The following is a 26,526-nucleotide window of genomic DNA, read 5'->3' as shown; positions in this document are numbered from 1 at the left end:
CCCAACATGAGCAACACGGCAGAAAAGGGGGGAACGGAGAGCAGCAGCAGGGACGGGTTGAGGCTCAGCAACCAGGACCAGAACCAGGACAACGGACCACAACCAGCCAACATGTCAGGGTCCATCAAGAGGAGAAACTCCAGCAAGCAGCTCCTGCAGAACCTCATCAGGTGAGACGCAACACAACTCGGGTCGTCACCTGCAGGATGGAGCAATAAAAATTAGGATCTATTTCATTACTGTTCACTCAGGAAAAGATCAGCAAAAACTGTAACCAGCTACAAAAGGAAATGTGCAACTATTTTACCAAAGTAAAGCATAAGAGACCCAAAAAATGTGGAAATATGTACAAAATTGAACTCTGAAGTTTTACTTCCAGATCCCAGAGGAGAAGCTGATTCATATTTAAATATTGGACACTTGTGTAAATTTAGACTAAGTCCATCGATAATAAATAACTAATGTTTGTTTGTACAGATTTATTCAATAAATTACAATATTACTGAAAACTTCATCACGAAGTGAAACTCGTATTGATGAATGTTTGAAAGTCTTTCTTTCTAATTATGATCATTTTCTACTTACATCTCATGAAAACATAACATTTAAAATCAAAATATTGCATCAAACCAATAAAAATATTTAATACATAAATGTGGGCTCAATGAAAAGTTGATTTAGTGGCTGATTTTCATCTGGAAGCATATTCTAATTTATCTGACTGATGACTCAGACAAAATAATTTCACAAAACACAATATAAAGATGAATTATGCACAAAATAACAGGATAACTGAATAGTTTTTTTAAATGAACATATAAGAAAATAATATTTTACTTTGTTTTTTTATCTGGGATTTTGTTTTTGCTATAAAAATTCAGGGGAAACGTTTTAACATGTTTCCCATTTCCCTTTCATTAGAAACACATGTGAACTGCAATGAAAAACAACAATACTGCTAAATAACAGCTGTTTAAACAGCTTCACCATCAGTATAAATAAGAGACATGAAGGCTTCTAGTCCGTTCTGCTGAACCTGGCGCCGATTCACTAAAATATACCATTTATTTTCATAAAGTAAATTAAATATAGAAGCTGAGCACAAAAAAAAAATAATACATGGAAAGTTTTTTTGGCTCCTAGTAAAGGTTTGGATCAACGTCTGAATTCATCTACAGATGTAAACTGTCTACAATGTTAGACATGTAAAGTTAAGTTGTACTTTAAAAGAGGGATTCTTCTTTGTTTATTCTCTGGTTAATTGTGAATTTCCAGTCAGTGTTTCATTGAAATAGATACAGATTTTATTGCACACTGAAGCAGCTTTTTTCCCCATGTGGCTTTAGGGTGCAGTACCAACGATGAACACCAGGGTATTTATCTAATTGCCCCTGGGTGTAGTAGCTGGTACACGCTGTTCAGTTTTAAAGCTCATAAAGGACCTTATAAACATCAGAGTTGGTATTTTAGTGAGTATCAGCTGCGTATTTAAAGCAAAAAGCACAATTTGAAAACAGACAATAATCATTAAATTAAAAAAGTCGGTAAATGGCCGACGGCTCCGAGTCGAGTTCACATCCAGTAGAGAGGAGAACATGATCTGGATTTTCATTCAGTTGTTACGAAATCTGTTTTAGAACCTTTGAATACATAATATGTATCATATTCACTGATTTTATTTCAGTTTATTTCTGTTCAGTTTGATACAATGAACATATAAACTATAGACTTTATGGACTCAGTACATGTTTGTGGCTCGTTTCTTCTTGTTTCGTCATGTAAAGCATCTTGGCTTGCTTTGCTGCTGAACTGTGCTATGCAAATGAACTTCTGTTGCCTTTTGCATGAGTCAGAGTGACGAAGGTCAGCCTGTGGTTCTGCTGAGGTCAGCAGGGCCGAGCTCAAATCGTGGCAGTGACACACGCCACGGCTTCTGCAACAGACGTCATTTTCTTGAGCGGCAGCTCATACCAGCTGCCATAGGGGGCCAGAGAGCGTCCGAGCCGCCTAACCGATGGCGGCTGTATGCGTGTCTGTAGCCGTGGCTTTATGTCACCAGCAGAGTCACTTCAGCTGCCGCTGAAGCTATTTGAATTTGCTGTTTCCCTCTGAGGCGATGTTCAGGTTGCTGTCATAGTTGCAACCTTTAGATTCATATCAGGCCAGTTTTCTGGTCAATCAAGCCCACCATAGTAATTGATGTTGTTGGTACTTTTGGTAATGATCTAGAATGCTATCCAGGTCTTTTTCTCCGTAGCCCAGTTCAAAACTGACGTTTTGATTAACCCTGAATGCCTCTGTCTGCTGCCTCCTGACGACTTTGAATCCTCACAAAACTCCTTTTTTTCTTCTTTGTCCTTCCACTAAACTTTCTGCTAATATTTTTTAGTGGCTTCTGGATAACAGCTGAATACCATATAATAAAAATATGTATTTTTAATCATAAATTTGTTAAAAAATATATATCTGTATTTAGTAGTTAAAATATTAAATGTATTATAATATTAAGCAATATTATAATAACTCAGCTCACTGGGTTTTCATAAGCTGTGAGAATAAGTTATTAAAATTGATACAAATAGTAATTATTCATTGAGATGCACCATGATTAAATTAACACAAAAAAACAATCAATACCAATTATTGATTTCAATACTTTATTATTCTTACAACAGATGCTGGTTTTGTTATACAGAACCATTGAGATTTGCTGTTGCTTTATTAAAACTGTGTGAAGAAATGCCTTTTAAAAGTTCTCTTAATTATAAAACATGTTCGCATTGAAATCATTTAACTGTTTCTTTTTCTACAAAACTCATTCAAATAGACATTAAATAAAATAAAACAGTTTTCAGACACATTTTGTCCTCATCAAACTCAAATTGCATCAAACCAGACCAGCTGTTTTTTACAGCCCATGTGTGTTTCCAGTGAAAAACCTGGAGCTCATAATTTGGTTTTGTTTTCATCGTTCCTGCTCTTTCTGTGGCTCTTTCTCAGCCCTTCCTCATTGTCAGTGATTTCCTCTTTATGGTGGAACATTTCTGAGTGACTTCACTGAAAATGACACCGATCTCTAACTTCAATGGCTTCCTTTATAACTGCAACCTCCTTAATGGCCATGACATCATCTGGCTGCGTTCGCACACAAAGAGACGGCCGTCCCCGAGGCCTCCATTGCCTCATTGTTGAAGTGGTGGAAAATGTGATGTTTGTCAGACGGATCTCCTCTATAATTTGCTTGCACATAAAAACTCCACATCATCATGTTAAAAGTTCGGAGTGGGGTAGCGACTACTCACATTTACTTTAGTAGCTTCTTGAAAAAAACAATGTACTTTTTACTTTTACTGGAGTATGTTTTAGCTAAAGTTGCACCACACACAGACACACACCTGCAGTTCTTGCTATTGTTTGTTACTTTTTGTGATTTTCCACTTGTTTTATTTTTATTTTGGTTCTTCTGATGATGTAGTTTTTAAATATTAAATGATTAATTATTCGCTCAGTTACTCAGTAATTGAGTAAACTTTTTACCAGATACTTTTTTTTACTCTTACTTGGGTTATTTCTTGGATGCCTACTTTTTAATCCTACTTAAGTGATTTTATTATGAAGTATTTCTGCTCCTACCTGAGAGAATTTCTGGATTTTCTACCCACTGAATGAAAATCAAACATGTTTTTTAACCAAAAATTTTCCAGACACAGACACACACCTTCAAGTTTTTGATGAAGTTTCTGAGTTTTTTATTGGAAAAAACCCCTCAATTTTATGATTTTCCACTTTTATTTTGGTCCAATTGATTATGTAATTTTTAAATATTAGGTTCAGTTTCTGAGTCCGTTCTGCAAAAGTCGCAGCGTTCCTCGGGGACGCGTCGCAGGCCAGACTGCGCTGCAATGTGGTGTGGCCTGCAGCCCTGCATATTTTCAGAGTGACTAAATTAGCTGACCCAGACAATACGCCTATCACATCCTGCCAGTTTTACAGTGCAGATGGTTCATGATACATTCGCCTCTGCAATTAGCAGGTAATTCACAAGGTGCAAATTGGTGTGGTGTCACATTTGGCACGCAGCTCGGTTTGAAACGGAGTGTGGTCAACAATAAAACTCTGCCACATACAATGCAAAAAATGAGATGAAAACGCTGCTTAAAGGAAACAGTCACTTTATTTCTTCTTCACTGTGATTCTTCTCCACACTTTCATTTTGTTTTATCATCCTAAGTTAATTCAATTATACTAAACCTTTACTTAAAACATGATCTGAATTTCCATTGCTTCAAAATTCCATTCATGAGATGAATTTCTTCTTGTAGTAGCGCCACCTAGTGTGTAAACTGCACCGACATTCATAAATGACTTCCCTCCCAAAAAAAAAGGTGCAACTTTAACTTTAACAGTTTACAATAAAGCTCCCATAATAGGTGGCTAATAAGTATGTTATAAATTCATCTATAAGCACTTTATAAATCATTAATAACTGCAAAATAAACAGTTAATAATGATTTATAAAGTATTTTTGGATTATAAACGTAACTATTTATTAGCCATCCATAAGGTTAGCCATATTGCAAAGTACACTTTAACTAAATAAGACTCACCTTTGAAGAGGACAATTTGTTACGAACACAGATACTATCACCTGTAAGAGTCGCATAAATAAAAACAGAAACAAAAAATCCAAACTCCTGTTACTGAAAAGTTCTTAGGCTAATGATGCCTAACTTTTCTATGAAATTAAGTATTTTTTATTCTTATTTTTCATCCAGTTGGAACAAACCATCGTCAAATGTTTGCATACGATCAGAAACTGAAAGGCGTTTATCTTATTATAATGACTAAAAATGACTAAAACAGGGAGCTTTAACTTATTACAAATGTAGAAAAAAAATAATATTAATGAGAGAAACGTTTGTAAGAGTTGGTGCATGTTGAATATCTGCCATGTTTAATGTTTTTTGTTTTACAAAAATTATGACACTTTTGTGTTTCCATAAGCCCATATCTCACTCTGAACTTCTTATTTGTGCTGAATGAAACAAGCAGCGTCTCATGCTTCTTATTAAAAGCCCTTCCTGCATTGCTGTGGTGTGGAGTGCGTTAAAGCGTTTGTTTACTGTATCACTTAACAAAAAAGACATAAAAATACATGTATGGATAGATACTTTTCTGACTGATGGGGATTTTATTTGATTAAAGTAAACTTCAATTAATTACAGTCCTATGTTAAAACTCAGTTTGTCAACCAGATTTTAAGAAGGAGACAAATATGCAGATTTTCTGGAATATCTACTAAATGACTCCATCTGTAATAAAATGTAGAAATGCATCACTATTAAAGTGTTTTCCTTGTTCTCTGAGTTGTGCAGGATAATAAAAGGTTTATTATCCCCAAAGGAATCAGGCAAAAGCTGCAGATTGTTTATGATTTATAATCTACCATAAATTGTGGTGCCTGGGTTCAAATGTGAATCCAATCAATATGAACTTTTATCTCTTTGTGTTGCTTCAGTCAGCTGTGATGAGAGCCAGATGATCCAACCTGATCCCCCGCGGATCCATTCAAATCCAACAGAACCAGAACTTTCCGATCACGGTTCCACTGAATCCCGAGATGTTTGATGAAAATCCCACATAGAAATAATCCTTCTCATTTCCTTACTCGTGTATACAGATGTTGGCACTTTTAGTCCGTTTTAGTATTCTGCACTGAATCCAAACCTCACTGTTCCGGGATAAAATTAAATTGCGACCTTGTTTTATTCATTCATTACCAATAGTATTGGTATGTTCTTGCTGAATACTGAGATGTTCTGCAATTCTTTCTCCAAGCAACATTAAAATAAACACTTTCATACCGACTGATTTGGCTCATTTCCTCCTGCACCATTTCAAGTTTATGCATTTGATGGGAGCGATGTGCCACATTTTCAAGATTTGGACATAGAAATGGAGCTTTTAAAACCTTTATTCAAACTCAAACGTATCTGATTGGGATTTTTGGTGATAAAGCAACACAAAACAGTGTCACAGTCAAGAAAATCAGTGTTTTAGTTCCTTCAGAATATTTCTAATTACTAAATCCTACTTTGTGTAATTAAATATATATATAGTGTAATTTTTAAAAAAATTTATACATACATATATATATATAAATTATATATAATAAAATCCCATAACCTTGCATACAGGGAGGTTTTCAGTTGCGACGTATCAGAATGTAATTTTTATTTGCTAAAATCATTTATTTCTTTTCCCAGCAATATTTTGACAGTTCCTGCTCATCCATCCTTCCTCTGCAGCATTATCTCAGCTGCCGCTCCTCATCCGTTTCCTGTGGGTTTTTTTCCAGTGAGGTTCAGATCAAGTCAAACCTTTCAGCAGCTGAATCAAGTTTATCCAGATGTTCTTGCACAATAAAAGCAGTTTTAATTAGTCCCGCTGGAGGCTTCTTCTAAAAACAAAGTGTTTTCTTTCACGCCACATAAACTTTTCCACAGATTCATTCTTTATCCCATCAAATTAAAAAAAATATAAATTACGAGGATATTATTATGTGTGTCTCACTTTCAGTTTGATGTCTGAGAAGGTCATTTTTTGTTACCTGGTTTACAGCCATTAGTTCATCTATTAAAAAAATGATGGCAGAAATGTTTCTGCAGTGAATCATTGAGTTTTGCAGAAGAAAACTTTAGGAGTTTTAAAAATGTACTTGCTGAAAAGGGGAGAAAACAAACCTGGCATGTTTGGAAACAAACAAGAGTCTCGATGCTGCTGCTTTTTAAGACGTTCCTCAGGAGATGTACTTATTGTACATCTTCTCCCTGGAAAACGTTATTTCACCGGGTTATGTTCTAGTTAGGCGTTCTAAATGCTTTGGTTGGAGAACAACCAGTAAACCTGTTACCTGGCTGTTCCTTATTCATCTTCTTCATGGCAAACATCTGAGGTGTTACACCGAGTTCCCTCTCCTGCTGTTTGGCGAGAGAGAGCATCACCTCATCAGGAATCAAGGTGGAAAACAGCTAAAAGAAAAGCCGTGAAACACAGATACCGACTCAAACCATTAGCCAACCAGTTAACAGGCCACTGATGCTCATTACTTCTCTACAGCCTGCCAAAGGTCACATTGTGACCTTGAGCTTCTCTCTGTTTCAATCTCATAACCTCTAGTCATAAAATACAGCTAATAGATTGTTAGCTGTATAGTTAAATAACTATTTGTAAAGTTATGTTGTTGCATTATTTAAACTGCCTTCACAGAAAAGCCCACCATGTTTTTCATTCATTTATAAATGTTGCAGTTTCAAGCTGAAAAATTAATTAACAAGCTAAATATTAAGCTTAAAGATTAATATTTAGTTTGCTAATTAAATCTTTACTTTGAAGCTAAACGTTTAGTGAATGATCAGAAAATGTCATTTGAGGCAAAATATCTAGCTTCAAATTACTGTTCAGTTACCAAGCTAAATATTATTGCTAAATATTTATACTTGACTATTAATCTGATTGAGCATCATTAATACTGCATGCAAATGTAGAAAGGTTAGGGTTTCATTAACGTTACTTCAGAACATGAACTAATTTTTGCACAAGAAACTAGCAACTTTACTGTAAATCTATCCTTCTCCATTTGAAAGAATCTGAGCTGAAATTTTGAAAGTTTTCATAAAAATAAAAACACAGAATGCATGCTGACGGCGTGTTGGTGTCCATGCTGGCTGCAGGGTGACGGTGCAGCGGAGCCAGGAGGATGCAGAGGAGGTGGAGCGGGAGCGGCGGAGGAGAGCCAGGGAGAAGCAGAAAGAAGAAGGGATCCTCTCCTTCCCAGAGCCCCGGCAGCAGGACGGCACGCACAGCACAGAGTGAGTTCAGCACCATTCAGAAGAGATGAAAAACATATTTTTATTTTACAGAACTTATTAAACACTTTGATACGGAAGCTGAGAGCAGATGTTTTCCATATGTACTTTTTACCAGTGGTTTTCCCAAAATAAAGTGTTAATTTCTTGATGATTTTCTTGAGATAACAAGTTAACATCCTGTTTTCCACATGTATTTTCTTTAGATTACAAGGTTATTTTCTTGATGGATTTCCCATCTTAAAAACTTGGTTTTCTTGAGAAGATTGGTGTGTTGAAACTCATTCCATCCATTATAACTCACGAGAATATTTGAAATTAGCACATTATGTCGAGAAATCATGAACACAAAACGATTAAATTGATTCTGAAACATTTGCTGAAAATTGTTTATTCTACTAGTTGTAACTTTACACTTATCAGTGTTTTAAGTAATTTCACTTTGTGTTTGGAGAAAGGTTTCAGTTCTTGTTTTCTGTGCTGCTTGTTTCATTCCTCGGCCTCGTTGTTGTTCTGTAGCTTTGCAGGTTTGGAGCCGTCTGCCACTGGACATTTCGTGCCAACCACGCATCAAATCGCTCCACCTAGAAGATGTTTTGCTCCCACTTTGACTGCTGATCCTGTAAAGTAATTTTCTTTGATCCATTTGTTTATAACATATACTCCAATAAGTACAACCTATCAGCAGGAGGCAGCATTGAGTAATTTACTCTTATTTGTCAACATTAGCGGAAGCAGAAAGAGTAATACACCTGAATTTTTTACATTTTTTTATGAATATCCAGATATTTTCAAAAAAGAATGTAAGAAAAATTAGCTGGTAAGCAATGGCATGAATTGGTTTGTTTACAGGTGCAAACTGTTGTAATTTCTTCTTTAAAAATACATCTGGTCCACTTTTAGATTAACAAAACATGCATCCATAGATCCCATTTACTTGATTTGAACAACACATCAAGCATATATTACTGTCTCCAAGGATCCGTCTGATAACGTGAGCTGGGCTGAAACTGGAGACTCTGTTTGATTTTTCCATGGTTACCGTCTCTGTTGACATGGAGCTTGATGGCACAAGTTCTGTCCACCATCTGCATCTCCTTTGTGTGACATCAGAAAGCCTTGGATGCTTGATTAGGAAACTAAGCAGCAGCAGGAGCCAGTAAACACTCACACGCTGCAAATCACTTTCATTATTTGTCCAGCTTTAACGTCTCTGGGAAAAGTTTTTCCACCGAAAATCATTAAACAAGACAACCGGGACCAATACTCAGACTAAAACAAAACATTACACATTACCGAAAGCTTCTCTGTTGTTCTGAAATGTTTGGTTCATGCTGGCTGGAAACTTCTGCTTCCTGTTTATTACATCCATGCGTAGCATCAACGTTTGCCTAAATTGAACTTTGTCTTTTTGTTGATTCCCTCCAAATCATTAGATAATAGAAAAAGCTAGTAGAAAAAAAGTTTGCTCACAATTTGCATTTACAATTGTACGTAAACGTAGCGAATGGTCATTTATGGTGCAGCCACCGCAGTTCTGCTTGGTCCATTTTAATAAAACTCCAGCTTGTTTGGGGAAGTGTGAATGCTAACTAACCTCAATCTCAGTTTGGTTGCAGTGAAATCTGGTCTGGTTTGAATTTATATGTGAAAAGCAAGGACAGCAGAGAGTGCAAAAGCAAAAGCAGGATTTGGACTACAGCGCAGGGCATTCTGGGTAAATAAAACAAAAACAAATGTGCTAGCCAAGCGCAAGCAGGAGAAATGGTTCCTTTGTCTTTTTTTATACCAAAGACAATAAAAAAAACCTAAAAACATTAAAATCTGGCAATACTCCATCTTGTTTACATTTTGTGAAGTTGCTCAGTGTCTTCCTCAGAGGATTTCATGTCCAGTGATTCTTGGTGCAGCGCCCCCACAGGTGAGGAGGAGAACAGGTTGCTAACGGGTCTGAATCATTTGACACAGCGCAGTGTGAAAGAGAACCACAGCAGCTGAAAACGTAACAAAAATGCTAAATCAAAGGAAATCAAAAGCGTACATTATAAAACTGCAGAAGCGTGCGGGTAGCGGTGCATGCAGCTTTGTGGACTTTCCTGGAGGTGAAACAGAAACTCTATGTCCCAAACATTTCTGGTCTGTTTTCAGGTCCGAAGAGGAGCTGAAACCTTCCCGCTTTGTCCTGGAAGAAGATGAAGGTTTCAGCGACTGGAGTCACAGGTTGGAGAACCGTCATGAGACGGAGGAGCAGGAAAACTGCAGGGCGAAGGAGCACAAACCGCCTGCAGCATCAGAGTCTGGGGGGTATAAACATGAGGATGATGAGGAGGGAAAGGAGAAGATGAGGAAGGAGCTCTGAGGAAGATTCAACACGACTTTCAGAGAAGGTTTGTTCTCTGTAGAGTTTGTTTCATTGAGTAAAAACAAGCAAAAAGTATTTCTGAGGATAAATGCTGCTGAGCTAAGATCAATTAATGCAGAACAGGGGCGTCACTAGGTTTTAAGGACAAGGGGGGCTTTGATCCGAGGAGGACGTGAGCAAACGCTCCGGGTGTGTACGAAATGGAGAAGTTGCTTTCCCACTTTTAAAATAAAATTCAGGGTATTGAAAATATCTTCTACTACAAAATATGAACGTAAACAGTTAATCTCTAGAATTAAACAGTTTTCTAACAAACGTTGCTAAGATTAGCTTCAGTTTCCCTAAAATAGGACTGCTGAGGCCGCTGATACAGCACTAATTAAAGTTCCTCTCTGCAAGACTTTCTGTTTCTGTCAGTTTAAACGTAATGGTTGTTTAGCCGCAAACTACAGAAGAAGATGTTCCTTCATTTCTGCTCTGGCGTTTTGCAGACATGCAGCTCCCAAACTCCAGTCAGGACGTCGTACAGCTCCTCCGTCTTCCTGTCGCAAGACGCCAGGCAGCATCACGCCGCAGGACATCCTGCAGACCGGACGTCATACCTGGCAGCAGGGACGATAAGGACCAGGTGAGGCCCACAGCGCCCCCTAGAGGAGGGGTTCCCAAACCATGACAATGCTACAAAATATGTTAACAAACATCAACTAGAATGTTTTTCATTCACTGTTCAATAATTACATTTATTCAGCATAAATGCTGCATCATAGCTTCTAATTTTGGTTTAATTTTATTATTAGATAATATATTATGACTTTATTACCAGATAAAACAAGTTTTCATCACAATCCTCCCCTGGAGGCCTCACTTTGTAAAATAATGTCATAAGGGACAAGGACAATTTTATTTCTTGATTATTTCACAATAAAATAGGAAATACAGCTTGGTATGTTATTTAAAAATCCTTCATAGAAACATGTTTATATTTTCACTGAAAAAAATGGTTCAAAATCAATATGTTAACAAAATCCTACAAATGATTAAGTGTCCACGAAAGGAATGCTTGGTTGTTGCATTTCAGACAATATTTTTTTCATATTTAAAAAAAGAATTGAATTATTTGTTTATTTGCATATTTTAATCTGACTCTAACACTAAAAAATCTGCAGAATATGCCTTTTTGTATCTGATTAATCAGTTAATTAGAATAATCAACTTCTCTAATAATTATTTGTTTCAGCCTTACCAAAGTATCACAACTCCATTAAAGTGAGGTAGAATTGAGAAACCAATAAATCCTTTCAAAAGCACTTGAGATATTTAGTCAAATATTTTTGCTTCTATGTCAGAAACTTGGACCACAGTGGAGGAGCTCACCGGCTGGAAGTGGATGAGGAGCAGAAGGCGCAGGAGGACGAGGAGGAGGAACAAGAGGTGAAAACAATCCTGCAGATGCAGCGACAGACTTCAGCTGCTGAAGAAATTCAGGAGGAGGAAGACGAGCGAAGCCCCACAGGTGAAAACAGAGGAGAAATCCACATCAGGAAGCTGCAGACACAGAGGCCAGCAGAGGGGGAAGAATATCACGAAATGAAAGACAAGGTTTGCACAAAATGCGGCTAAATGAATCCTGTTATTATTTTCAGCAGGTTCATTTAAAACTTTCACGTTTTGAGTTAGAAAAGGCAACACGCTAAAGGCGAATACTGGATGCTCAGCATTCACTAAAACATCCCAAAATAAATTAAGCTAATTTAGATTCTGTTTTAATGTTGATATTTTATCCTTCTGTAAATTATTCACTTCAGATTTGATTTTCTTTCTTTGTTTTTATTTTTGCTCTGGGCCTGTATGTGCACACATCTGATTCACAGAACCAGGTGTAGTTCACACTCCGACCACTAGATGATGACAAAGAGCTTCTAAGAGGATTCTAAAAACATTGAGTTGATATGTAAACGAAAAAGGTATGAAGCTAATTAGCATCAATCGTCCATTAGGGGCTAAGATTAATAATCTGTTCACGCAGATTAATAATTCCTGCTAATCCTCTCACTAGACGATTTATTCTGATGAACATAACCAACAGCACTCCCTTTCCTCAAAACCTGAGGATATAGTTTTATCATTTATTGTCAGAAACGGTTCATGAAAAGTGCTGAAACATTTATTGTTTACTTATAGTTGAAGATTAAATAAAAGTTTTCTAATTATAAAATCTGCTTTAACCCTACAAAAATAACTTTAAACCTCTGCCATCCAAAATAACTTTTGTGGATGGAAGCGGTTGAAATAATAAAATACTCTGTATTTCATTTTGCTCAGACACTGATAAAAAAAAAGGTAAAATTAGATGTCATACTTACAGGAACATTTTCTCATGTTACAAATGAAATGAGCTACTAGTGGAACCAGAACTTTTTCATCAATTTTAAGAAATTATTGACTTAAAAGAAGCTCCTATATCTTATTGAAAAGTTACTTTTGAGTTAGTTTTGTATTAGTTCAAGTGTAGTAAGATAGTTACACTGGAAACTAGACCAAAATCCTTGGCCAGAGTTTGTCTTTTTGCAGTGTAGATAACAAATCTGGGTTTGAATGTGACTGTTAGTTGAGTCACACATTTCCACCTCTCTGTCTTTAGTTTCATAAAGGACTCAAACATGTGTGGGTCTTTTCTAATAAGCTACAGTCTGGCTTCAAGGCTGAAAGCAATAAAATCAGAAGAATGTTGCTTTGGCTCGCACAGAGCTGAAATGATATGTTACCTGACGAAAGCAGAGATGATGTCAGATCCCAGACCAAATTCCAGTTTTTACCAGCAGCTCATTTCCTGTCAGTCATTAGTCTTCTGCCCAACAACGCAGTGAACAAAAGCCATGCAAAAAAGTGCAGATGCACATAATCACAGGTGAAATCCTCTCAGAATGAAAAACTCCTCAAGAGCAGCTCTCTGTTTCAGCAATCAGAGGAGAGCGAGAGGAGATGGGATGAGGTGAGCGGTGGGCCGACACCGTCTCACCATAACAGCAGCGAAGGCGAGGAGTCGTTAAACTGCTACGGCCCCATGAGTCCAACATTCAAGGTAACCAGTAAAAACACAGGCGTCCTGCTCAGCACATCTGTTCTGCTTATTTTTGGCTGCATCTCCTCAACAGAAACTGCTTTGATGAGAGAAAGTGATGTTCAAAATACTTCAACATCTTTTCTTCTTCCTCTGTTTGCAGAAACTCCTCATACAATTCTACCCAGTAAGTAAAAATAAAAACTGGATTTTCTTGCAACCCAATTTTATTTCTCTGACCAAAAGTTTGTTTGATTATTGTAAAGTTTTTGGCAACCAAAATGCCTTAGTTTTTTAATTTTTAATTTTTCCCATAAAGGAAGTCAAAAAATGAGAAACATAATCACATCAGTGTTAGTTTTTCTTTATAAAGAATAAAGGTTTGTTTGCAGCCCTAATGTTAGTCAAGGCGATTGTGTCGGTTTAGAGCCTCTTGTGGTGAAGAGCAGTATTACAAAAATAAACAAAATATGTTTTTTCCACATCTGAAGGAGTTTTTTTCTCTTTCTTAAGAAAATTTGTTACTTGGCAGATTAAGTTTCTCATCGAGTTTTTTACTATTATTTTTACTTATTTATTGTTTAAAATAAAAATAATTAAATTGGAAGAGTTTATTCCAGAGGGAAAAACAGATATAAACTTCCCATCAGAGTTTGTCAGACGATTTGAAAACTTTTTGTTTTACATTATTTGCCCTTCGGGGCTTCCGTACTTCTGTGATATGTCTTCATTGTGTCCTCATTGTTCTGTAAAACAAAACAATCTAAATGAACTGGAAACGGTGTGAATTGAACAGAAGTTGGATCCACAGCAGATGAGAATATGAGAAATAGGGAGAGAAAGAAAGGTTACAAAACAATCTTTATAAATGTTATGAAATGACATTTCATGACATTGTGTCTCTCAACAGGACGAGGTGAAAGGTCGAGTCTCACCGGATGGAAAATGTTCGGTGAGTTCAGGCCTTGATCCCACATGACAGAAGAAATAAACCTTTTGTCTTTGAGCAACTGCTTGAAAAAGGCGCCAAATCAAGAAGCTGTCCATATATGCATCTTTAGGTTGTTAGAAATTTAGATTCATAATTTATATGCACACATACAAATAAACATTATAGGTATCAAAATGTGGTAGAATAACATTTTTAAGCGTTTAAACCAGTCATTCTCATGTCTTCTTTGTTTTTTTCCTCAGATAACAGAAAGGACTGAGTCTCTCAGAAAAAGGTAAACTTAGAAAATATTATTGATGCTATTATATATTTAAAATGGACCTGGATTTATAATAGTGAATTCATTATATTCATTTTCTTTAAAGAACATGTTTCAAAGCTTCCCACTGCTCAATGGTTCATCAATGCTCTTTAATCTGTGCACATTTATTTTTTCATTCTTCGTTTTAAAGCACCAGCAACATAAAGAAGACATTCCCACGGCTTTCTGTTTCTAAGATCGATAAGCGATTGGAGGAATACACGCACGCTCTTGAGGTAAAACCATCTCTGCTTTTGTTTTTTAATTATTTAGAGATACTGTTTAATTTGAACTTCTTGATATCAAGCAATAAATAATTCACATAGTCATATATTAACAAATATTTCTATTTTACAAAAAAAGTATGTAATTATTTTTAGTCTCAGTTGAACAAATTTATTCTCAGTTATAAAAACATGATTTGGGTTTCTTTCAAAACATTTGAAACATTTGCTTGCTTGAAAATTTAAAAATGAGTAAACAAATTTGTGTTATTCTTGATCTGCAGCTGGGCGACACAAATGTCCCAAGCGGCACAATTTGGCATAAATATCTCAGTATTTTTATGGAGCTAAATTGGGGCCAGAAACGTTGTTCAACATGAAAAGAAATTGAAAATGAAAAAAATGTTTGTAACTAAAAGAAATTTAAACTGAAAAAATGTTTGCTGCTTTTACTTTCTTTTTTTTGTTTTTATTTGAACAAACTTATGGCCGTGATTTAGCTCCGTAAGGCTTTTTCCTCAAAGGAAGGAAGGTCGAGCTGTCAGGCGCTGACCGACCTCACAAGCCCCACTGAACCGGTCGCATCGAAGAATCTGTTCGAGGCCGGAGACGCCTGGAACCAAAACATCGTCTCCGCCGCCGCATCCAAGGTCAGGAGCAAAACAATCCGCCGCTGAACTATATGCTTTTCCAAGAAAAATGTTTCTGGAGATTTCCGAGGCATCTTGTTGTAGATTTTTTAGAAAAGCAGTTTTTCACACCTGTTCCAGGACGCAGACGGTTTAAAAGTTGGCGTGGCCGACCTGATCAACCAGTGGGTGAAAGGAGGCGAAGATGGAAGCAGGAGCGGCTCACCATCAAACCAGCAGTGAGCTGGAGCTTCTTTTTATTTCAAGCACAACATCAGCTTCTTGCCTTTACCTTCTTTTTAGTTTGGCTCCATAAATTAAAAACAATGGTCAACAATTTAGGATTCAAATTTCAGAAAATAAATTGCATCAGTTTTCTTGCATTAGCTCTGAAGGAAAGTTTCAGAAAAAGTCACTGCAAAAACAAATAACATTGTCAAGTATTTTTGCTTAGTTTCTAATGCAAATATTTTGTTCACCTTAAATAAAACCAGACTGATTTAAAAGTAAATTTTCAATGAGATATAGGACTATAATAATAATCCCTTAATATTGAGGGAAAAGTGCTACTTAAACTGGTTAATTTTTTTTCACTTATAACATGAAAAAAAAAATTTGTTAAAAGAAGAATCTGTTTGAAGCCGGACAGATTCCTTTTTGACTTACTGACATAAAACAAATCATGCTTAAAAATTACTTGTAAATTAAGATATTTACACTAGAAACCAAAATACTTTTAAGATTTTGTGTTTCTCAGGTTTGGAGGAAATACGGTCAAGAGAAAACAATTTCCTGAAAATGAAAAGTTCATCACAGTATGAACATTAGAATAATTAAAATTTTAAATTCCCTGAAAGCGGACAGTCGCCGGTCATCCCGGATATAAACTCCACATGTCTGCAACTTTCTACAAGCTGCTCCCCGGAGTTTTTATGGGCATTTCTGAGCTGGATTTCCAGTTTTCCAAGTCTGTAGATTCAGGTTGAGGAATTCATTACAATGTTCCTTTTGCCTAGAGTCAAACAACTGACAACACCCTTCTTCAGAACATCTGTATTTACTTCTAAAGGCTTGAGGTATTGCTCATCATGCTCAAAGTGGCTCAACTGGAAACATGGAGCTTCTCCTGCCAGGAGCGTTTAAAGTAGAAGATGAAAACAGCTTCATCTTCAAATTCTCTTGTCATGTTGATTTATCCAAAAGCTGCTCTCATTGGTGTCTTATTCACTGCCTCATGTCTCCACATCTGGTGTCAATCCGACACAGTTTGTCAGGCGTTTGGTAGTTCATTCAGACAAAGATGGCTAACCTGTGTTTGTGGTTCTGCCTGGTTTTAGGAAATAAGACCTGGTGGCGTTTTAAACAAGAAATTTATGGGAAAGCCTCGGTGACACATTACCTTCAACAAGAGACGGAAAGGTAGTCGGCAACTCCACTGAATTTCTCTTCATCACATTCATTTACGTGTTTTTTTTTAAACCAGCAGCCAGAAACCTTCACCTGGGACAATCAATCTTAACATCTGGCACACATCTGTTGTTTGTAATGTCTGGGGCTGGACTGTAAACCAATAACAATAGACATAAGATCAATGTCAATAGATGGGTCAATATTTAATATATAGAATATTAACTGAACTCTGACCCAGAACCACACAGCATTCTGGGAGATGTATGCAGAAGAAACAGTTTGGCTTCACACTGCAGCCTGAAGTGGCCCGGTTCTGATTCTTTGTCAGATCGGATTTGCAGCGTGAACAGCCAAACGACCTCAAAATATCCTGCATGGGCAGTAGAGGGCGCAATATCGTCAGCGTTCTCAGTGTTTTACCAACCGCCATAAAAAAAAAAGTGCTCTGTGTTAACGGAAGTTAGCATAGATGCTAATGGTGGAGCATAGCTTACACATTTGAAGTTGTTGTCCAACCAGAGCAGCATATTAACAACTTAATCCTAATTATAGTCCTTCATGGTTGTTGTTTTTCTTCCTGCTTTCCAGCACGCAGAATAGTGACATTTGTCGTGTATCGTGGCGTACAGGTCGGAATGCAACCTGCACGTTAGGCCACATTTGAATCGGATACCCAAGTGGCCTGGGTCGCATTCGGAAAGAATCCGACCTGTGTTGTTCAGACTGTCATGAAAAGATCGCATACAGGTCGCATTACGTCGAAAAAATGGGAATAGGGTCACTTCAGGCTGCAGCCTTACTCACTGATGCTCTTTTGGTTACCAAGCAACAACCTGTTGAGTAACTTGCGCAGCAGCAGTTTACGATTTTGCTTCAGTGCGTCTTAACTGTTTAATAAAAAACAAATCCGTGGAGTAAAACTGTGGATGAAACAGGAAAGACCAAACCACCAGTTAGCATTAAAAAAAAAATAAAAATCAATAATTATCAAATATCAACTGATACAAAATATTTGATGTTGCTTTTCAGCCATATTGTCCAGCTTTACTAATGGCTAAAGCATTTGTAAATTATTTTTATCCCATTTTTAACTTTGCTTTCGAAATTATTCTAGCTTATTCTAGACATTTAATTTGGCTTTATTTGTTTTTTTCCTTCTAAAACACAAAATATGTCTGTAAAGTAATAGTGCTATAAGAAAAGTTTTGGATAAATCTCTGAACATACAGTGCAGATGTCTATGAAATGCACATTATTAATACTGTTTTCTCATTAATTTCAGGAAAACTCCACCAAGAAATATAAATATGTGGTAACAGGTCACGGCAAGTATGCAAAGGTTTCTGGTAATGGCTGCAGTGAAGATGAAAGCTGCCAGGCAGGTGAGAAGTGTCTTTAAATGGTGGATAAAAAATTATAATTTGATTTAATCTAATTTAGTGTTCACAATTTTATCTGTATATGTATCTTTTTGTGTTGCTTCTTGTTTTATTTTTGTATGAAAGTAGCTTCCTATATTTTTCTTACATTATATTTAGTAAGTGCGGTTGTGACAAAATGGGTGTGTCAAAAAAAGGAGAAAAATCTTGTTATTTTGGCACTTTGCAAGCAGAAATACATTTATATATATCTACAAATATAAATAAATGAAACAGCTAAACATGTTCAAATAAAGGACCATATAACTTTTATTATGGGCAATATAATAAAAGAACACACAGACAAATAGATTTGCTCTTTATATATTCTAAAAAAAAATCAGACAGTTTACAAGATAGCATTAAACAGTGATGTGATAAACAGGGCTTTGCTCATTTTACGTTTTCTTTACCATCACCAAGAAATGATCATCATTTCTACAGTTTTTATTAAAGAAGGTTTTAGAGACAATGGGATTTATATGGTTAAATTAAAAAAACTGCTTTTATCCATACTTCTTCTGAAAAATCTTTTTCCATCTTCTTGAGTTTTTCCTACAGTCACACTCTTCTCTACCATCTTCTTCATCCTAACGACATCCGGGTTACTATCAACCAGTGGCAGCTGGTGGTGATATTTGATATATATATATATATATATATATATATATATATATATATATATATATATATATATATATATATATATATATATATATATATATATATATATATATATATATATATATATATATATATATATATATATTGGTAAAAAATGCCAGTTTTTAAAGTTTAGAACGTTTCGAGTTCTATGACATCTTGCAAGGCTAATACGAACCGAGTACCTGGTACCTGTTCTGGCCCATTTCCTCCCCTTTTCCTTTCAGAAACCTACAGTTACTGTAACCACTCATTTCAACTTTATTCGTTTTCTTCGTTAGCAAACGTTCTGTCCTGTTAATCCAGGAATGTAAAAGCCCTTTTTATCACGTCAAATAAAACCTGCCTGTCTACAACACACTTAAAACTTAATTACTTTAGAAAAATAGAAAAATGGAGCATGACAATTTGTCTACAATTCATGCATCCCAAATAATATCTATGGCACCATTAACAGAAAACAGAATCTACCTATAAAAACTACAGAATAAATGTTTTGTCTTATGTTTTATTCTCACCCAAATTTCATCCTTATTGAATTTGTCATAAAAGTGCAACAGTGTTGTGTATGTAATTGAACCTCTTGCAGTAAATGTAACATTTTTTTTCTGTCTTGTTGGCATTCTTCAAAATAAACTTTAAAAACCAGATTTGAAACAAGTATTTGAAAAGTGTATAAATGCACTTACTACATACAACAGTTTTGATTTAGTACAATCAGATATCCAACTATTTTAGCTCACATTTCTGAAATATTCCTTCAGAATGGCTTACCCATTCTGAATTGTTATTTTGGGATAAATCACCCAAATGATGGATCACATCATCCATTAGCCTCATCAGTTACATCAGTGTTTTTAGTCGGACCGAATCCTTTCGCCGTTCTGTTGAAATCCTTACGTTCTTCTTCCTGAGATTTGCGTTTTATCAGCCCTATTTCAAAAGCTGCTGCTATTTTATCAGTGGCTTTTCTGCTGCTTCCTTCAGCTTCCTGGCATTAAACCGAGGGCTGTACAGTAAAATTGGCAGCCGGTTGACAAACGATGGCATCGCTGCCTGGTCGTCTTTGGAGGCCTTTTTTGTTTCTGAATCTTTCTTGTTGGAATTGATTTGGTGCATGATTTTTTCTTTGGTAGAAAACATTTGGAAGAGGAGTGCATCCCACATCTTTAGTGCTTTGGGTCCTTCTTTGTCCTGAATAACTTCCTGGTTCATATCCAGGTCAGCAGGCGGCATGTCCATCATGTTATCGGTTATTCCGTCGCTGCCAATAGGAGTGACCAGAGGTTTGTCCATGGGATCAGGAAATTTGGGTTCCTCTGGCTCGACAACCATGTGCTTTTTTAGCCTTGTCCACCCACTGAGCTTCCCCTTAAGGCCTTTTAGCTTCTGGGTTGGCTTTTGCTCAGTGGATGAACTTGATGTTCCCTCTGCTTCCGACTTTTTCTCAGTAGCTGAAGATGCAGTTGATGTCGTTGACTTCATGAAGGGTTCGACTGCTGGCGTTTCCTTGGCTGTACTTATAGCCTTCAGAATGTCCTTGCCTTTGAGTCCAGTTTTTAGCTGAGATGACGGTGATGTTCCTCTGTTTGGAGATGGAGCTTTTACTGAGACTGAGGCCTGAGGCAGAGAGGCAGGAGTGGCAGAATCAATCACAGCATCTTTTACTATGGATGGTTTCATCACACTGTCTGCTGCTGGCTGTTCAAGGGAAGCATTCTCTACTGGTTTCTCATTATTCAAGTGCGAACTAGTCTGGATTGAATTGACGAGAGGCTTTGAAGGCTCTGGCTTTACTAATGAGGGTTTCATTTCTGCCACGGCAGAGGAAGGTCTCGATTCTACTAGCTCAATCGACGGATCTGCTTTTAAAATTGATGCCCTGTTCAAAGCTGAGTCACTGGCCATACTAGTTTTTTAGTCATTAGAGAGGAAAGAGTTTCTTCTCGGTTTGAAAATTGGATGGTTTTCATGTTTTCCGGTGGGGAAATTAGTTTTATCTCATTGACCGAAGAGTCATTTGGTGGAGACTTTTTAGTTTCTGGTTTTAAGATACTTTCTTTGACTGACTTCTCATGCTGCTGAACCACACTGTTTGGTGTAATATTTTGAAAAGGCGTACTGGGAGAGTGTTTCAGTTGGTTTATAGTGGTTGAGGAAGGGTTTGTGTTTGCCAAACTGTCCAAAGTAACAGGATTTTGATAGGACTGGGGTAAAGTAGGAGTGTACGTTTGTATAGGCGTGTAACTCACCCTTGGCTCAAGTAATGGAGACGCTCTTATTGCTGCCCATGGTTTATTTGTAATTGGAGGACTATATGGGGCTTTGAAATCTTTGTTAGCTTCTTTGATAGGTTGGATGATTTTAGTAGAGTGTTCATTTACGACAGCACTTGGAAAGGATTGAGGATTCTCATTTGGGGCATTGGTTTGGGATATTGTTGGGAGTTGATTAGGATTACTAAACTGTTGAGATGTATTTACTGGTAAAGGTATTTGATTGGGCTTTTCAAATTGAATATTTTCACTTAAACAAAATATGTTACTCTCAATTTGACCTGATGCATTGGGCATCTGCGCTTTCATTGCGAGTGTCGAAGAATTTTTAGTTTTTGACGATGGACTTGCTAAGCATTCAGGATCCATATCTGGCTCAATAACAGCATAATTTTCCTTTACTGTAGTTTTAATCATTTGGTGCATAGGTACGTCTACTGATCTGTTTATGTACTGAAGATTTTTGAGACACTTTACCATCAAGAGGCCCAATAACTGATTTCTTATTCATTGAAGATTTTGACGCAAAATGATTATCTAATCTGTCCGATTTTATCTGAGGACTTTTTGGTGGGATTTGCCTCATTGTGGGGCTGGAGGAACCATAGTTTTACTAGGTTGCTGAACATTAAGCATTGGTTTAACAATCACTGCTGACTCTGCCAATGTTGTTAAAGATGCTTCCATGTGAAGTATGTTTGGAATTGTGTTTTCAGTTGTAAGAATATTGTCAACATTGCTGCAGAACCCAACATTTGATTGGGCTGTCAAGTGTTGAGTAGCTCCATTTTGTGCAGATAAACTTGTGTTTCCAGGTAATTTATTGGATAACTTACATTCATTTATTGGCATACTCATGTTCCCTATCTCCTTTGGTGCAAAGCTTTCTGCTTTGGTGTTTGCTGAAGAATGTGGGACTCACTTGAGTGTTTAGACTATTCTTTGTTGTTTGTGTATACATTTCTGTAGATGTAAATGAAGTTGCATGGAGAGTTTCTGCTTGCATGGCTTGACTTGGGAAATGCCACCCCATGTTATTTTGTGTTTTTACAGGCACGTTCACAGGTATCATTGTTAGCTTTTCTAGCTCTTTCATTGGCATGTGTGGATGGTTTGTGCTGGTTGTAGCTCCAAGTGTGATATCTGTTTTTGTTTCTGTGGTAGGTTTACTTGGTAAAATATTTGCATTCAAAAAATTAGATGGGAACGAATTGAAGTTGTTTTTAAGAGCTTGGTGATTTGTACAAACTTGAGTTTCTGTACTGTGTGGATGCAATGTTCTTGTGCTTGTTTTTGAGGATATTGTGCAGATATCGTACTGCCCAGAGCAAACAGATGCTGTCACAGGCTCATGAGGAAGAATCAGTCCTCTGGTAGGGATAAGAGGCTCTTTGGGTATTTTTTCATGTGTGTGCTCTGTAGATGACAATGTGTACCCTATATTTGTTTTATTTGGTAGAGTAATGCTTTTGCTTGCTTTAATTTGGTATTTGAACTCAGTATCGTTTCTGTCTTGAATACCTTCATTTGTTTTACTAGACAGCTGGATTTCTGAAACCAGTTCAGCAGACTCTGTACCTGAAATAGCTCTGCTATTTATAACTGACTTTCTGGGAATTTACTCTGTACCTGGGCCATAGGGTTTGGAAAAACTTTAGTTTCCCAGTCTGCTGGATTTGTTATAAACATGGCAGCTGGTTGAACATTTATATTATTGAGTAATGATGGATTGATTTTAGTAGGTTTATTTCCATTTTTTCTAATTGTTCATTTATATTTGTAACATTGGACACTGCATTGCAAATTTCATCAGGCAGAAAATTAGTTTGATCAAGATTTGATGGTGTGAGGGGAACATTTACTCCTTTTGGTTTAGATTGTGATTCTGCATTTAAATCTTTGACCAAAGGTGAGGAGTAAATGTTTGGATCAATGCTTGTTTTTTGCCCTGCCTCTGCCAAAAACTGCACCAGACCTTTTGTGTGTACCTCACCTGGTTTAGGTATTGGCATTGAAGCCTCTGAGTATGAGGCTTTAGTTGTGGATGCATCACTTGTGGATTGCAGTATTGTTTTCTGTGCCAATCCAAAGGGAACGTTGGGTTCTATTGTTTCCGCTGCAGATGTTTTTACTGACTCTATCCCAACATCCTGAGTTCCAGTCCAACTTTCCTCTGTGATATCGTCATTGCAGTGTGTGAAAATCCCTTCCTCTGGAACTTCTGAGTGGGATGACAGTTCTTTGTGTCCCCGGAGGTTACGTCCTCAAGTCCATTGAAATGTTTTTCTTGCTTTGAGACATCTGAGTCCTCTAGAGTTTTGTCTGTAGGGTGATGTCAGGGTTTTCATCAGTGGCAGGATGCGCAGCACTGCCATGCGAAAGACCTGTCCTTATTCCACCATAGGCAGCATATTCAACTGGAGTTAGTCCGTAATATGTAGAACGGGATTTGGGCTTCGAGCTTGCTAATGACATTTGTGTCTCCAAAAGTGAGGTCAAACTTGCGTGCCTCCACTACAGGAGGACGATAGTTGGAGAACACTGGGCTTGGACTTTGTGACCCTTGCACTGAAATCAAAGGTGTAGAGCTGAGATTTGTTGGTACAGAAAGAAATGATGGAACCTTTGGCAGCAATGAAACTTTGCTTTCCTCAACCTGGTCTGTGTTGGGGTTGACAAACTGTGTTATTGTAGGTCTAACCACAGGAAATTCATGCATACTCATATTCTCTCTGGGGTGTGACTCACAAGTGACCATACTTAGATTCATTGTACTCTTCCGTGTACTGGGAATGTCTATTTCCCTATACATGTTTTGTTGTTTGATGAAAGTTTGATTATAGTCATCAGTTTTTGGTTTTGTGCTTCAGTCACAGCTGAAGGTTTACCCAAAGACCAACCTGGAATTGCTGGATTGTCTCTTAGTGCCTCTTTCTTAATAACTGATGCTTGTAAATCCTGGAAGGGGTTGAAAGTAGGGTTCATAGTCGATGTAAGTGGGTTGGGTTTTGACGTTTCAAAAATAGGAGTTGATATTTGAGCTGGTGTGTGAGCCAAAGGCAAAGGTCTCACACTCTGTATCCAAGGTGAAGACAGTTCCTGATCAGCATTTACTGATGGCACAGAGGCTTTCTGACTGAATCCTCCAGATAAAGAGGCTCCTTGGTGGGCTAGGTTCATCACTGTGAGATCCTGGACAGAGTGAGGTTTGGATATCTCATAAAATGTGGCCTTTGATGTATAGATTTTAGCTGGCATGGCTTCAGTCTTTGGCTCTTTCACTGCGTCGACAAGAGATATTTTAGAAGCTGTTATCTCAGAAGACATCTGCCGAAGAGCACTGTTGCCAATGCAGGCTACGTTAGCTCTAGTTAATGTCTGTCTCTGAAAGTCATTCTTTATATTAGTGTTTGTCTCCCTCTGGCTGGGAATGAATGGCTGTGTGTGAGTGTTTGAAACTGATAGGGGCACCGGAGCAGGAGAAAGACCTGCAATGTGAGAAGGCGTTAGGTCAATGCCGGAGTTGGCGGCACCAGTGGACAGGGTCAGGCTGTGGGTTGATATTTTTGGGCTGCACTGCGAAATAGCAACTGGAGAGGTTGTTGTGACTGACCCATGGGAATTTGAAGTTATGTTGAAAGCTGGGGAAGACGTGGTGGAAACCTGCTGCCATGCTGCAGAAGATGTCAAAGGTGGAACTATGAAGGGAGAAGTATCATCAAATAGGAAAGAGGAGCATTCGTACAGCGGAGCCACTTGCAGCTCAGAGGTCCTGAACCCGGCTGGGTGGGATGGCGGGTGAAAGCTATTGGTTTGTCCATTGAGACTGCCCTGAGGGTGAGGGAATGCAGGGACAGAGTGATTGTAGAACGAACCATAACTGGACAGAGGAGTCAGCAACATAGAGTGACTCTGGTGTCCTTGGTGGGCTGCACTGGTCACTGTGCTCTAGGTCTGTGCTGGCTTCATTGACAGGCGATAAACAGGAGCGGAAGGGGATGGGCGTCTGAGAGAGGCTGCCTTTTTTCTTGGCTCTCTTCTTCTTGAGTTTCTGAAGCCTTGCATTGTCTTTGCCTGGTTTTGGCAGTAGAGGGGGAGGATACTGCTGCGAAAGGTCTGTCTCCAGTCCATTAGTGTAACACACTTCCATCAGCATTGCACGTTCCTACCAGAGAAATGGAACATAACAACAGTAACGAGAAATAGTTATACCACTAAATAATCCACTTACATACTCATCTATAAAGAAGAGGATTAGGATCACAAGGGGAAAAAAGATTTTTCACTTTTTCTCAGAATTTAGACTTTGATCTCCTTTGGTTTTCTGAAGGTCAGAATTCTGAAACAAAAGTCAGAATTCTCATTTTGATCTCAGAATTCTGACCATTTTCTCAGAATTCCAACTTTGATCTCAGAATTAGTTAGAACTGTTTTCCTCTGAATTCTGAAAACTCAGAATTCTGAAATTGAAGTCAGAATTCTGACATTTTTTCTGAGAGTTCGAACGTTAATATCCAAATTCTGACTTTTTAAAAAGAAATCTGAATTTTCTTTTTTTCTCAGAATTTGGAGTTTCATTTCATATCAAAAGTCAAAATTTCTCATATCAGAATAATTTTTATCCAGTGGCTCTGATCCTCTTCTGTACATTTGTTTGTTTAATGTAAATTAAAATTGTTTAGTAGATTAGTATCAATTACATTAATGTCTTTTTTTCCCTTCTTTCATAGCTGAACATCTCTTTGAAGATTTGTGAAACTCCTCTTTGGAATAATGGACGACAAGCCACTATCGCTTCACCATTCTCTTTTTGTTGGGCTATAATCTGGAAAAATACCAAAATCCTTCTTTTGCTTTGGGACTGAAGTCTTTCTGTACTTATTGTGTCTTTGAATACAATCAAATAAATTTGAATAAAGTACTTTTTAGCGTTCCTTATTTTCTTTATCACTCCTTCGTCAAACATTTGTTTGTTATTTATCACGAGGTATAATCGTTCTCTTCTACAGTGCTCCCAGTATAGTATTCAGCTGCTTACTGGTTTTGCTCGTATAACCCTTGTCATGGCTTGGAGTCAAGTTGGCCACTGAGAACTGAGATCTTATAACACCAGATTCATTTCCAGGCTCAAAAGATCTTAATTGGGTCTTGAAAATGATGCACAGTTACAAGATGCATGTGAATTAGAAATAGAGTGACATTTAAAGATGTTTCTTTAAGTAGGTAAGCTTTGAAATGATGACAGGCTATTTACTCGGACAGTCTTCTTATGAAGATGGTCATGGTTTAAAATTACCTCTGCAATAAATAGAAGTAAACCTCAAGTAAGATGGTTGAAAACTACAGGAGGGTAACTGAGAGT

The 26,526-nt window shown here is 37.3% G+C and overlaps 1 protein-coding gene and 1 pseudogene across 1 annotated transcript; one reads left to right on the top strand and one right to left on the bottom strand.

Moving 5' to 3' along the window:
- LOC129364359 (non-muscle caldesmon-like) lies at positions 1–26,085 on the top strand (annotated as a pseudogene).
- LOC129363973 (proline-rich protein 33-like) lies at positions 19,005–24,805 on the bottom strand. Its single transcript, XM_055036325.1, has 2 exons — positions 23,158–24,805; positions 19,005–20,508 (listed from the first exon to the last, which is right to left on the bottom strand). The coding sequence occupies exons 1-2, from the start codon at positions 23,212–23,214 to the stop codon at positions 19,840–19,842; spliced, it is 726 nt and encodes a 241-aa protein (XP_054892300.1). The 5' UTR covers positions 23,215–24,805; the 3' UTR covers positions 19,005–19,839.
- Positions 26,086–26,526: the final 441 nt, after the last annotated feature.

Source organism: Poeciliopsis prolifica, unplaced genomic scaffold (genome assembly GCF_027474105.1).
Source record: "Poeciliopsis prolifica strain line A6 unplaced genomic scaffold, Auburn_PproV2 SCAFFOLD011, whole genome shotgun sequence".
Lineage (NCBI taxonomy): Eukaryota > Metazoa > Chordata > Actinopteri > Cyprinodontiformes > Poeciliidae > Poeciliopsis > Poeciliopsis prolifica.
Note: the sequence above shows the minus strand (reverse complement) of the source record. Positions and strands in the feature narration are given on the sequence as shown.